Source organism: Microcaecilia unicolor, chromosome 6 (genome assembly GCF_901765095.1).
Source record: "Microcaecilia unicolor chromosome 6, aMicUni1.1, whole genome shotgun sequence".
Taxonomy (NCBI): Eukaryota; Metazoa; Chordata; class Amphibia; order Gymnophiona; family Siphonopidae; genus Microcaecilia; species Microcaecilia unicolor.
In genome coordinates, this window is record NC_044036.1 from 176,784,263 (window position 1) to 176,798,120 (window position 13,858).

Below are 13,858 nucleotides of genomic sequence, written 5' to 3' on the forward strand. Positions count from 1 at the left end.
AAGGTTGATTGTAAGACCGAGAATTTTCAGGCTGTCTGAGATAGGGAGGGTATAATCTGGGGTGTTTATGTTTGTGGGGTTGTTCGTATTGTATTGGGATGTGTTGAGTTTTAGTTGAAATGCATTTGCCCATGAGTTCATGATATTCAAGCTGAGCTTGATTTCGTTGGTGATTTCTGTCAGATCACATTTGTAAGGAATGTATATTGTAACATCGTTTGCATAGATGAAAGGGTTAAGGCCTTAGTTGGATAAGGATTTCGTTTCATCTCAGGAGAATTCCTAGTGGCTAGGTCTTTGACAAGCGATTCTCCATGAATTAACCCATATGAGATAGAAAAGAAGTACCAAAACAAAAGGCAAGTAAGTTAGTGGTCTTTAAAGTTACATTTTATAGTGCAACAATGTGCTCATGGTGACTGAGAAAGGGGTGTATGTCACTAGTAAACATATCTTTTTCAGGTTAGTTTGACACCTTTGGTCATGATCTGGAGGCTAAAAAAAATATTTGACTTATAAACACCCAAATATATAAAATAAATTTGACCCCTGATTATAAAAGACCTACAGAAAGCATAAGTTCATCTTAATAAATGTTAGCAGCATACTCAATAAAATACATTGCATATAATTAGCATTCACTAAAGCACATTGCGAACATTTTGTATACCATGTATACAGTGTAATTCGAAAAGGATAGCAAGACAGCACTGTGTACAGAAAAATCATGACAAACCATCGATAGTCCTAGACAAGAAGTTGTGTAGTGTTCACAGATTCCACTTATGCAGAAGTATGCAGTTCTAGGTAGACACAGGGCAAAAAAAAGTATGTAAAATACAACTTTTCTCTAGTTAACACTTGATTTCTGTCAAGATTTTACATTGCATTACAAAGCCATGACGACTGCAAAAAAGTCAACAATATTTATTTTAAAGGCCTACTGCAGATTTTTCCAGAATACATCTGTAAATGAATACTGTAAATAAGGCTGCAATTTTTGAAACAGCCTGTTTATGGGGAGTTTTTTTTTTCCAAAATATTTTCAATGTAATACTGCAATAGTGACATTTATCTATTAACAGTATTACAGCTACATAATTCATTCATTGCTATCCCTGCTGTTCCACAAATGAGGCTGTATTCCCACAGTGACACCACGATCCCACTCTCAAGTCTCATAGCAATTACTAAACATCATTCTAATAGATATTTAGAAAATGGAAAGCCTGATGACTCCGTGCTAGATCATGCAAAAGATTCAGGTTTCAGTCCCAGCCTCCGTTTCTGCTACTTTGGCCACCTAGGGATATTGAGGAGGATTAGCCAGTGTACAGCAGCGACACCCACTGGCCAGATTCAGGATCCATGTGTTCTTCAGTCAGTCAGTCTGTGGTCCCTGAGTGAGAACCAGTGCTGTAAATCAAAAAAGTACAATAACAAAAAAACAAAACAAAACAAAACCTGTGTGTGGCTGCAAATGAAAGTTCATTGCTCCATAGTCCAATAAAGGCCACTTGCTATAGAGAAAGCGCAGGAGTAAACTGCTGGTCCAAACCCCTCTTTGGACTATACACAAACAATACAACAAAACAGCAAGAGAAATACTTAATACATTAAAGGAAGGACTTTTTTCTAAGAGGTATGGTTTCCAAAAATCATGGAGTTCATTCTTTAAAAAACAAAACAAAACACAGTCACAATAGCCTCTCTTTGAATAAGTCATAACTGGTTGTTTTGATTGTGTCCTTTTGGTGATAAATGTTCCGATATTCCCCATCTCTTTCTCACCGCACAAATTTTGGACATCCACCAAAATCTATCTGGAGATGTCCAGGTGATGTGGCTTTAATTTAGTCAAATAGCACTGAATAATAAGTTTATCTGGTCATCTTTAGGTGAGTATACATGATGGTGGTCCAACTTAACTGAATGTCTGCTGAATATTGGTTAAGCTTAACTGGATAATTTATCAGGTATTAGGCCACTGAATATCAGTCCCAAATATTTACTGACTTTCTGGGATAGTTTAATCAGTTAAGAGAACCATTTTTAAGGCATGTTTCAGAAGAGGTGATAGTGCCTTTTATTGTGGGACTATCCATGTGTATTCCTCTGTCCATACATGTATGTTCGCACATAAGCAAGTGTAGGAGCTGCAGAATGTCAGGAAATTCAGACCCCACCAAAGAAGATCTGGAGGAGCCAAAGGTGAAAGGCAGCAGGAAAGAGTCCTGCCACCCCAAGAAATGATGGAACACTGATGGCAACCTCTCTCTCTCCATTCCCCCCCTTCCCCACTAACATAAGCCAAAGGATAAACAGCCCAACCAGCCCTTGGATCTTGGCAGACGGCGCTGGATGCACTGCACCTCACCTGGTGAAACAAAGAGGATTGAGAATCAGAGGAGGGAAAGGGGGGGGGGGGGGGAGAGAGAGAGAGACTAAGGAGGAAAAGGAATATGGTCAGTGTGTGTTACCTTCATCCTCCCCCTCATAAAAATATATGCATACTCAAGCAATCATCCCTGCCTCATCACCCACTCATCTCTTTTACCCTCCCAGAGGCACACATTCATCTCTACCTTTCCATCCTCACCACATCTTGCCCTCAAAGAGGCACCAACAGACACAGTGCACGCGCACACACACATCACTTATGCCCCCCCCCCCTGCAACATATCCACATGTCATTACATCCTCTATCACCCCACCATCACCTAACCACTGACATGCATCCCACACCTACACTCTCTCCACAGACAAAACATACACACTCCACTTTCCTCATACATCACCCCCAATTATGTACTCAAACCACTTTCTATTGCTTTACTGAGACAATTCACCACACCCCTCTCTAGGGTCCAGCACATAGATAAGCTCAGGGGGCATCATTGTGTCATACTGTAGGTATGCACTAACTTGTTCCTGTCTCTTTTCAAGCTATTATCATCCAATGACAACTTTTCCTACCAACTGGTGATATGCCCTCAAAAAAAAAAAAAAAAAAAAAAGAGGACCCAAGCTATGTTCATATTCCATTTGCACTGTGCATTTATAGAAATAGTGACTATAACCAGTGCACTAAGTAATACAAGCTGGGAAGGCCTGAAATCCAATTTTTTAAGGGAAACTCCCTGTTGTGTAAAGTATGCACAGGAAAGAACATGCAGGATTTCAAAATGTTTACTGGGCCCCCAAGCCCCTTAATTTTTCCCCACTTGGATAGAACACGGTAATGCTTAAAGGTCTTTTTCCTGCTGGTTACTCATGTAAAATCCATTGAGACATTGCCCCTTAATACCATTAATTAGACCAGCAGAAGTGAGCTAAAGGTTTAATTTCTGCTAGGGATGTGCATTTTCCATTCATTCATTTCAGCACGTACTAGTTCATCAATGTGTGCTAACAGGAAGTAACATGCTATTTTCTTTCTTTTTTTTTTTTTTAACATATGTTACAATGAAGTAGTGTACATTAAAACAGAACAAAACAAAAGAAAAATAAAATGATACTTCCCTGTACACACCTACGTTCTGCACAGTGACTGACAGAACGGCACTAACATACTTCCATGCAAACTCATAACGTTCTTTGGCTTCCGGTAATTGATATTCAGATCCCTAGAGCATACCTAACCAGTAAGTTCCAGTGGGAGTTCCCTTCCACAAAGAATCTCCCATTGCCTCGCAAGTAGTGAGATTAATCTCTCCCGGCAATCTGCACTTGGAATGAATATGTACCATTGAACCTCTCTATTTCCATCAATGTCTCTCCGAGTATCTCTCTTAGGGCTGTTTAGAGTTTCCCCAAAATGATCCAGGGTCAAGTTTTGCATCAAATCTTCATTCTGAACATCATCAAACACAAAGGTGAGAGCCTGAGGATATGGTTGATATCCCATAAGCACTCTGTCTAAGTCCCGAATCCTCCTTCCATCTGTCAGCTGGTACTTATCTTTCTTTGGAGGTTCTTTTGCAAAGTCTGGCAGTGGGTAGCTGATATAATCCTCACTGAAAAGGAACAAAGCAGAGCTGGTTAAAATTAGTGTTTTCGAGTGAAGTGAGGTGTTTCCTTGAGGTGTTCCAGCAGCAGTATTCACTTGAAATGCTAACACGTAGAGTAGGATATTTAGGGACTGCAGGTTGGACAAGCTGGTCATCTTCTCTGTCACTATAAAAGTGAGATCATCAATTTCTTCCTCATTTGGGTAAATAAACTTCACTCTACTAGAATGAATCATTTCATAATTTTCCATTTTTCCTGCAAGCATAAACAAACATGAAATACATTTTTCACGTATTAAAATGTGACATCGGAAAAAGAGAAAGACATTTCACCAAAAGGGAATGCAACATAAAGGGCAATGCAAGCACTGCTTAAAAACACATACTAACACTCTATTTATCAGATGTATAGCCTATTTTTCCACTTGAATCTCCATTTTCAAGGAGTGAAAACATGGAACCAGTTTCTCCTTCAGATTAGGCACATTGGCTCCTACTATTATTATTTATTTGTTACATTTGTATCCCACATTTTCCCACCTTTTGCAGGCTCAATGTGACTCACATATAACTGTTAACGGCGTTAGCCGATTACGGTCTGAACAAGCACATGGTATGAATGAATACAAAGTGATATTGTGGGAGAATGAGGTACATGTAAGGTAGGTACAGTTGGGGGGGGGGGGACTTTGAGAGGAAAAGGGGGAAGAAGAATCAGGTAATATTCGTTACGGTCTTTGGTTACATTGTGTCGCAAATGTCCAGGTATTTTTATGTTGGGTCGGTGGGGTATGCTCTTCTGAACAGGTCTGTCTTTAGTGCTTTTCGAAATTTTAGGTGGTCGAGTGTAGTTTTTACTGCTTTTGGCAATGTGTTCCATAGCTGTGTGCTTAGGTAGGAAAAACTGGTTGCATAGGTGGATTTATATTTGAGTCCTTTGCTGCTTGGGTAGTGGAGGTTTAGGTATGATCGTGTAGATTTTGTGGTGTTTCTGGTTGGCAGGTCGATGAGGTCTGTCATGCATCCCGGTGCCTCGCCGTAAATAATTTTATGAACAGTCGTGCAGATTTTGAAAGTGATATGCTCTTTGATTGGTAGCCAGTGCAATTTTTCTCTGAGTGGTCTGGCGCTGTCAAAACGTGTTTTTCCAAATATAAGCCTGGCAGTGCACCTTTCCTTTTGAACCATTTATCACATTCAGAACATTTAAATGGTTTGTCTCCCATGTGAGTCACTTTATGCAATTTTTTTCAGGAAAGCTTTAAAAACGTATTTATTCTGTAATATAACAGTGCCATTGGTAGATTTGAAAGAAAGTTTTATGTATTTTAAAAATTTTTAGCGTTTTATAGAATCTTACTAAGAACTGTAATTCTACTCTAATTGGAGGACTTCTTGTGATGTAACCACACTGAATCTAATTGGAATAATACAGAATATAAGACACCATCTAGTATAGTATAGTATTGCTGTGATTTTCCCACCATGGCACATCCTCTATTCTTGTTCATTTAGAGATTGCAGGCCTCAAGTCCTCTGCTGGGGGCTGTTCTACACATCCACCACCTCTTAGTTTTAAGAAGAAATGATTTCTGATAATACTCAGTGGCTTGTACCCTCACTCATCAGAGCATGACCCCATGTTCTACAGTGATGATCACAAACAAGTCTGGTTTTGAGGATTATCCATAATTATGAGGCATTTTTACATGATGTGGAGCAACCAGTGTAGTTTTATCAATAGTGGTGATGTTTTTTAAAATTTACAAAAATAACACAACAATCTAGCTGCTGTGTTCAGAAGGATTTGTAATTTGGTGAATAATTTCTTAACACTAGCCAGATGATACTGCTAGATCTTTTGATGTAACTACAGTGTGAGGTGGCAGGAGCTCAGAAGATTCAAATGTGCTGGAGTGTCTTCTGGCAGATAAGGGATACCACTTGCCCATGCAAGTAGGCACAAAGCTGTGATGAGAGCAGCTGGTGGCAGTGTTAGGTGAAGGGGGAAAGGGAGGTTGGTCAGTGGCTGGTAGCTGTCTATCCATAGGAGAATGGTAGGGTAGGGGTATAACCTGATGTGCTGAAATCTCTCTCTTATTGACAGCTCGGCACTTTATCTTGGATCACGTGTAGGAGTTCTTGGAGATATAGTTTGAGTGGAACAGGGGAGAAGTTGTGATCTACGTGCATATTTTATAAAATATGTGTGTATACCCTTAGAATACCTGCACAAATTACAACAACCTTAAAGCGAGCGCTAATTTGTGGGAGATCATTGAATGCTGCTGAGCTGGATTGGGGATTTGGGGAGTAGCCTAATTGTTAGCAAAGCAGCCTAAGAACCAAGGGAACTGGGTTTGATTCCCACTGCGGCTCCTTAGGACTGGGCAAACCACTTAGTCCTCCATTGCTCGAGGTACAAACTAAGTACCTGTATATGATATGTAAACGGCTTTGAAGGTAATCACAGAAGGGCAATATCAACTCCCATCCCCTTTCTGTATAATAGGTGTCTTTTTGGAATTTTGACACAGGCACCCTATTATAAAATTAGCCCCATACCACCAAATTCTATATATCGGGCCTTAGTTTCCATACGGAAATCGAAGCATACTCTACAACAATGTGTGCAACTTAACTGGTTAACTAGCTCATCAGTGCTATTAATAGTATCAGCATTAAGATTCACACGCACAACTTGCTAGGTGTATTTGTGGTATGTGTACATTCCAAGTTACACAGGTGAAAAGGAGGCATGATTATGGGTGTGGAATGGGCAGGCCATGGGCATTTCTAAAGTCTATGCGCATTATCATAGAATACACCCGCTCTGTGCCTAAATTTAGTCATCAGGATTTACGCCAAGTAAAACATGGCCTAAATGGATGCGAGCAAATTTGGCTGCATGGAGAGGCACTCTGTGTATTCTATATACCACATGGAAATTTAAGCCTATTCTGTAAAATTTAGGCGTACTTTAGAGAATATGCCTAGGTGTATTTTTTTACCACGTGGATTTTTCAGGCGCCATATATAGAGTCTAGCCCATAATGCATATATTATAGGCTCTCCATTTCTCAAGATTAAACTTTAGAAAACAACTTAAAGAATATCTTTGCCAGTCAAAGTTGGAAAGCAGAAACGTACACCAGAAAGTCGGTATGCCACATGTATCTGAATATAAATACTTAAATGTAGTCACAGATAAAACAAAATGCAAGTTAGCTATGTAACCTGCATCATGATAAATAGTTTGATGTTTTAATACCAGAAATCCAGAAGAGCTGTCTGCAGAAGTGTTTTAACAGAAAAAACGCTGGGACACTTGATAAGTTTGAATGTATAAATAGTGATACATCCAAAATGATCTTAGCTTACACAGTTCAAGTTATACAAATACATTAAAGCAGCACCATCTAAAAAATAGTACCAGTGAATATATTGTTTACATGTTTCAAATTATACATTCACCACACAGCTGAATGTTAATCTCCACAAGACTAAAGTGAATAGAACCCTCAGCAGTAATGACCTGGAGCTGCCCTCTGTTTTAATCACACTCCTAATCAGCCCGGGCATCAAAGTGATAAACATAAACGGTTGCACCCTCCAGAACATGGCACAAGTTCACTTTTGAGTCAGTCAGTCGGTGTTGATATTGCATGAATATTTCCTCTGGAGCAGAGGCCAAGACTAGGAATGAATCAGAGTCTTTTGCTACTGCTGGACCATTATCTTTATCCATCCAACATTAACCAGTGCAGACAGCCAAGTCTTCAGTGCTCCACATTTGGTTTCATTTTGGAATGACACTTGAAAGAAAGAGAGGCATGTCTGATATACCAAACGTATGGGTATAGTAACATTGTAACATAGTAGATTACGACAGATAAAGACCTGTACGGTCCATTAAGTCTGCCCAACAAGATAAACTCATTGTATGAGCTACTTTATATGTATACCTGACCTTGATTTGTCCTTTCAAAAAAACAAAACCACAATATGGGAATACGTAAAATATAACAAAAAAACACCACACACAAGTCGAATATTTTCTTTTGTGCTTGATTGTCCTTGCCATTTTCAGGGCACAGACTGGTCTGTTCAGCACTAGCTTTGCTCTGTCTTACCTGTATTTTTTCTCCCAAATTCAGAGTAGAAATCTTTTTCTGCTGGTTCCGGTGATGGTGAGCGTGCCAGCAATGAGAGCACAGTCATGAGATGCTGGATGAACGCATGAGTGCTGTAACTGTCTCTAGTTAAACAAGTCACTACATGATCTGCAGAGGGCCCTGAAAAAGAAAAACACAATACCGAACAGAACAATTTTATAACCTAAATTGCTACATCACTGAGCTATCAAAAGAAGTGTTGTGTTTTGCATTATTTGGGTGAAAGTAAAATCTTTGCAGGAAGCCTCTCTCTTGGATCAGTAAGATTATAGCTGCTATCTTAAGGTGAATAACAGAAATGTTTTGGAATGTTTAAATGTGTCCACCATGATTTTGCTTTAGAAATGAATGGTTAAGTACTGTTTGTGAGATTTACAAGTTTACATTATGGTGATTTTTAAAAAATTCATTTCAGATATGAGGTCTTGAGACATGAAGCAGCAATGCAAAACATTGGCCATCATGCCTTCAATCACCAGCATTAAGAGTTTTATATTTATTTATTCATCACGTTTCTGCCCTACATTAGCCCGAGAGCGACTCAGGTTCAATGTGTCTTACATAACAATTAAATGAATGATACATATTAAAAGTTACATAAACAGATTATAAAGTAAAATAAATAATGCTACAACATTGGCTTTGGAAAGCAAATTTAACGTATGTGGTGAATTAACCTGGATGCAAAATATGGGTTTTTAAAAAAAGGTTTTGAATGCTCGTTTAAATATATTATTTGTAAGTGGGGGGATTTTGATGCCTATGATTTGAATTAATTTGAGCACTAGAAATACAAGGGACCGGCTGCTGGCATCAACATTTAAAGAAGAGATAGAGCAGCTTTTAAACTAGGAAAGGGGGGAAAGCCAACAGTCGCAATAAGGTATCTTGCAAAGATATCACCCAAACAGAGAAGACAGGGTTTATTGATAGTGAGTATGAAAAAGAGACTGTAGTGGATTCGATGTCCATAAGTAAAAATAAGAAAAACAGGACAAAAGATAGCAAATTAGTACTGTTGAGTAATCAACATGCTGTAATAAGGAATAAGTCTAGCTTGAAGTGTCTAGGAGCCTAAGACATAAAATGGGAGAATTGGAATATATTGCACTGAGAGAAGAATTGGACATAATAGGCATCTCTGAGACCTGGTGGAAGGAGGATAACCAGTGGGACACTGTTATACCGGGGTACAAATTATATCGTAGTGATAGGGTGGACCGGATGGGGGAGGAGTAGCATTGTATGTTAACGAGAGACTTGAATCAAATAGATTGAAAATTCTACAGGAAACAAAAGACCCCTTGGAATCATTGTGGATCGAAATTCCAAATGTTAAGGGGAAAAGGACAGTGATAGGGGTGTACTACCGTCCCCCCAACCAGGATGAGCAGATGGACGCAGTCAAGTTAAAGGAAATTAGTGACACTAATAAAGTAGGCAATGCAATAATAATGGGTGATTTTAATTACCCTAATCCAACGGAATAGGTAGAATCTATTGTAAACAAAAAATATATATCTCTTTCTACCTTATATACAATCTGTTTGCAAGCAACTATGGCTGCCCTTGGGCAATGCAATTTCCAACAATCACAAAATGTGGAGAAAAAGACATCAGGTATTACAGCGACACCTCTTTTAATTACCCCCATATAGACTGGGTTAAAGTAACACCAGAGCACGCTAGGGAGGTAAACTTCCTTGATGAAATGAAGGGCAGCTTTATGGAGCACCTGGTACAGGAACCGACGAGAAAAAGAAAAATTCTAGACTTAGTCATTTGTGGCGCGCATGATCTGATACAGGAGGTAACAGTCCAGGGGCCGCTTGACAACAGTGATCATAACATGATTGCCTTTGAAATTTGCTTTCAAAAAGGTAAACATAGAAAGTCAAATATGTTAGCGTTTAACTTTAAAAGGAAGCTATGATAAAATGAGAAGAACGGTAAAAAAAACCAACTTTGAATGACTGAGAGGGTTAGAAACCTACAACAGGTGTGGATGCTGTTCAAAAACACCGTCCTGGAGGCTCAGGCCAAACATATTCCACGTATCAGAAAAGGAGGACCTAAACGCCAGTAGGCATGGTTAAAAAATGAGGTAAAGGAGGCTATTGGAGCTAAAAAGGAATCCTTCAGAAAATGGAAGAAAGAACCGAATGAAGAAAATAAGAAGTGGCATAGGGAATGTCAAGTCAGATGCAAAGCGCTGATAAGAAAGGCAAAGAGGGATTTTGAAAGAAAGATAGCGTTAGAGGCAAAAACTGATAGTAAAATTTTTTTTAGATACATTAAAAGCAGGAAGCCGGCAAAAGAATCGGTTGACCTGCTGGATGACCGGGGTGTAAAAGGGGCGATCAAAAACAACAAAGAAATAGCAGAAAAACTAAATGAGTTCTTTGACTCGGTCTTCACCGAGGAAAATTTGGGAGGGATACCGGTGCTGGACAGGGTATTCAAGGCTGACGAGTCGTAAAAACTTAATGAAATATCTGTAAACCTGGAAGACGTAATGGAGCAGTTCTGCAAACTGAAGAGTAGCAAATCTCCTGGACCGGATGGTATCCACCCTAGGGTACTGATTGAACTAAAAAATGAGCTGGCAGAGCTACTGTTAGTGATTTGTAATTTATCCTTAAAATCGAGCGTGGTACCGGAAGATTGGAGGGTGGCCAATGTAACGCCGATATATAAAAAAGTTTCCAGAGGAGATCCGGGAAATTATAGACCGGTGAGTCTGACGTCGGTGCCGGGCAAAATGGTAGAGACTATTATCAAGAACAAAATTGCAGAGCACATTCAAAAGCATGGACTAATGGGACAAAGTCAACATGGATACAGTGAAGGGAAGTCTTGCCTCACCAATCTGCTGCATTTCTTTGAAGGGGTAAACAAACATGTGGACAAAGGGGAGCCGGTTGATATTGTGTACCTAGATTTTCAGAAGGCGTTTGATAAAGTCCCTCATGAAAGACTACAGAGGAAATTTGAGAGGGACATGGGATAGGAGGTAGTGTCTTACTGTGGATTAAAAACTGGTTGAAAAATAGGAAACAGAGTAGGCTTAAAAGGTCAATATTCGCAATGGAGAAGGGTAGTTAGTGGGGTCCCTCAGGGATCTGTGCTGGGACCTCTGCTTTTTAACATATTCATAAATGACCTTGAGATGAGGGCAACTAGTGAGGTAGTCAGTTTTGCTGATGACACAAAGTTATTCAAAGTCATCAAATCGCAGGAAGATTGTGAAAAATTACAAGAGGACCTTACGAGACTGGGAGACTGGGCGTCTAAATGGCAGATGACGTTTAATGTGAACAAGTGCAAAGTGATGCATGTGGGAAAGAGGAACCCAAACTATAGCTACGTCCTGCAGGGTTTAGCGTTAGGAGTCTTGGATCAGTAAAAAAGGGATCTAGGTGTCATCGTTGATGATACGTTGAAACCTTCTGCTCAATGTGCTGCTGCGGCTAGGAAAGCAAATAGAATGTTGGGTATTATTAGGAAAGGGATGGAAAACAAAAATGAGGATATTATTCTGCCATTGTATCGTGTCATGGTGCGACCGCACCTCGAGTAGTGTGTGCAATTCTGGTCGCCGCACCTCAAAAAAGATATAGTGGAATTAGAAAAGGTGCAGAGAAGGGCAACATGCAGAGAAGGGCAACAAAGATGATACAGGGGATGGGACTACTTCCCTATGAGGAAAGGAGCGGAGGAGGAGCTGCAGCTGGCGCAAGCGCCCTTAATATCTGGGTGGTGTACAACTGCAGCAGCTGCACCGGCTCCTCCCTGAGCATGGCCCGGTACCGCCCATCAAAGGTAGGCATCGGCAAAGGCTGGGGAGCCAGGTCAGGGACAGCCTGTGAAAGAGCCAGTGCCGAACCGAAAGCGGGAACCTGGCTGCCGGAGACTGGCGCACCAACACTTCCACCAAGGAGGGGAAGCGCTCCTCTCAATGCCGGTGATGCTGATGCCCTGGTGTACTCAGTACTTTATGTCGCTTAGTATCATGTTGCCAAACTCATGTGTATCCTCGGTGTTGAGTCTAATGCTGACTGGTTCTGGAGCCTACTGTCGGCGCCTGATGTCAACAGAGGTGGAGACTTCCTCGATGCCTGTGCACTCCCTGTGGTATACAGAGCCTGGGCAGCCATCATGGTTGATGCTTCCAGTGCCAATGTCGATAGACCAGCCTTCTTGGAGCCAAAGTCTCTCCTGTTGGACCTGATTCATCCTCTGTGTCCTCAACTATATTTTAAAACAGAGAACAAGGGTTACGCTAGTGGTCAGGTCCAAGGCACCGGAAGCATCAATTGTGTGGGTCTGCCACAGAAATCACCAGACTGCACTAGGCATACCTCTTGAAGCTGTCGCATAAAGGATCGTGGCTAAATTAAACTCAATTTTAAACTATAAAAAAGGGGTAGAGTCCAAATTGAGGTCAGTGCTCAGGCCTAAGTGGGCCAAACAAGCCACGAAAATAGTAAACTTGAAGGGCCGAAAACACTAGGAAATGGGAAAAACAAATAAAAAGTTAAACCACAGAAAATAATAAAAGTAAGCAAGGAAAAAACCCGCATGGGAAGGCACTGTAACGGCAAAGAGAAAAGCGCTGATGGGAGACCACAAAGATGTGTCCTCCCTGCTCCATGGAAAAACAAACACTGAGGGACCAATGCATGCACGGTGGGATGCTGCTAGAATTTTCTTGAAACCTCTATACGCTAATCAGCATCCATACTGGGGTCCGCCAGATGACATCACCCACATGTGAGACTACAACTTGGCCTGCTTGTCCTCGGAGAATAGAAATATGCCTACATCCTCTGTAGATCCTTAGAAAAAATTTTCCAACTATTTTATGTTGACTTTTTAATATTTGCATTTAAAGATCAATGAAGGGGGCAGGGATAGCAAAGTGGCCACATTATTTGATAAAAATGTTAAACTCTTCTTGAAGAACTGTTCATGTTAGTTTTTTTTTTTTGGGGGGGGGGAGTTATGGGGGGGGTGTAGGGGGGGAGGTGAGTAGGGAGGCTTTAGATTGGGGAGGGGGTTGGGGGGGTGGGACTTTTACAGAAAATGTTTAAATGTGAAGATATAGTTGGCTTTGTTGGCCGCACTGAACTGTTATAACTGCCTTGGGGCTGGGGAGAAAGGTTACAGTGATATGTGTCTTGGCTATGCCTTGGTTTCTTACCAGTTGTTGTACAATTTTCAATGTTTAATAAAAATCTTCAAACAATTTAAAAAAATGTTAAACTCTTATGGCATAGTCACAATATGTGGAACCTGTAACTGTCAGCTGAAAATAGTAGTAGTTCCTAAAGATATAAATGATTGTGATGTTGCGCTGGTAACAAGAACTACCAACAGTTTTTAACTGCCTTAAAATGAATCAAATTTCTTGAAAGATTTTCTATTATTGGCATTCAACATTGGTTTCAATAAAAATTACTGAAGGAAAAATTTCTGTGCAAAAGCAGCCTTAATGTGAATGAATCAATGAAACTCTGATCTTTGGGGATTGCTAACTGGTCTGATTTGCAAAATAACAAAAATGTGTATTAGCCATGAATTAAAACTGATCGATGTAGTTCACAGCCCTTAAGGATGGGAATTTGACACCCCTGTTTTAAATTATCAGTGTCCAAAGTAACAACAGAAGTT

At 40.3% G+C, this 13,858-nt stretch overlaps 1 protein-coding gene across 3 annotated transcripts in view; it reads right to left on the reverse strand.

Moving 5' to 3' along the window:
- Positions 1-348: 348 nt before the first annotated feature.
- Positions 349-13,858, reverse strand: part of NISCH (nischarin) — a 168,462-nt gene continuing 154,952 nt past the window's right edge. The window contains exons 21-23 of one of the 3 annotated variants that reach the window (XM_030205474.1): positions 8,144-8,305; positions 3,638-4,266; positions 349-2,377 (exon numbers count right to left, since the gene is read on the reverse strand). In XM_030205474.1, the coding sequence (XP_030061334.1) occupies positions 3,638-4,266; positions 8,144-8,305 (791 nt within the window). In that variant the 3' untranslated portion in view covers positions 349-2,377. Of the gene's footprint in view, positions 2,378-3,637; positions 4,267-7,654; positions 7,826-8,143; positions 8,306-13,858 lie in introns of those variants that run through there. The other 2 variants (XM_030205476.1, XM_030205477.1) reach the window with 2 other exon arrangements.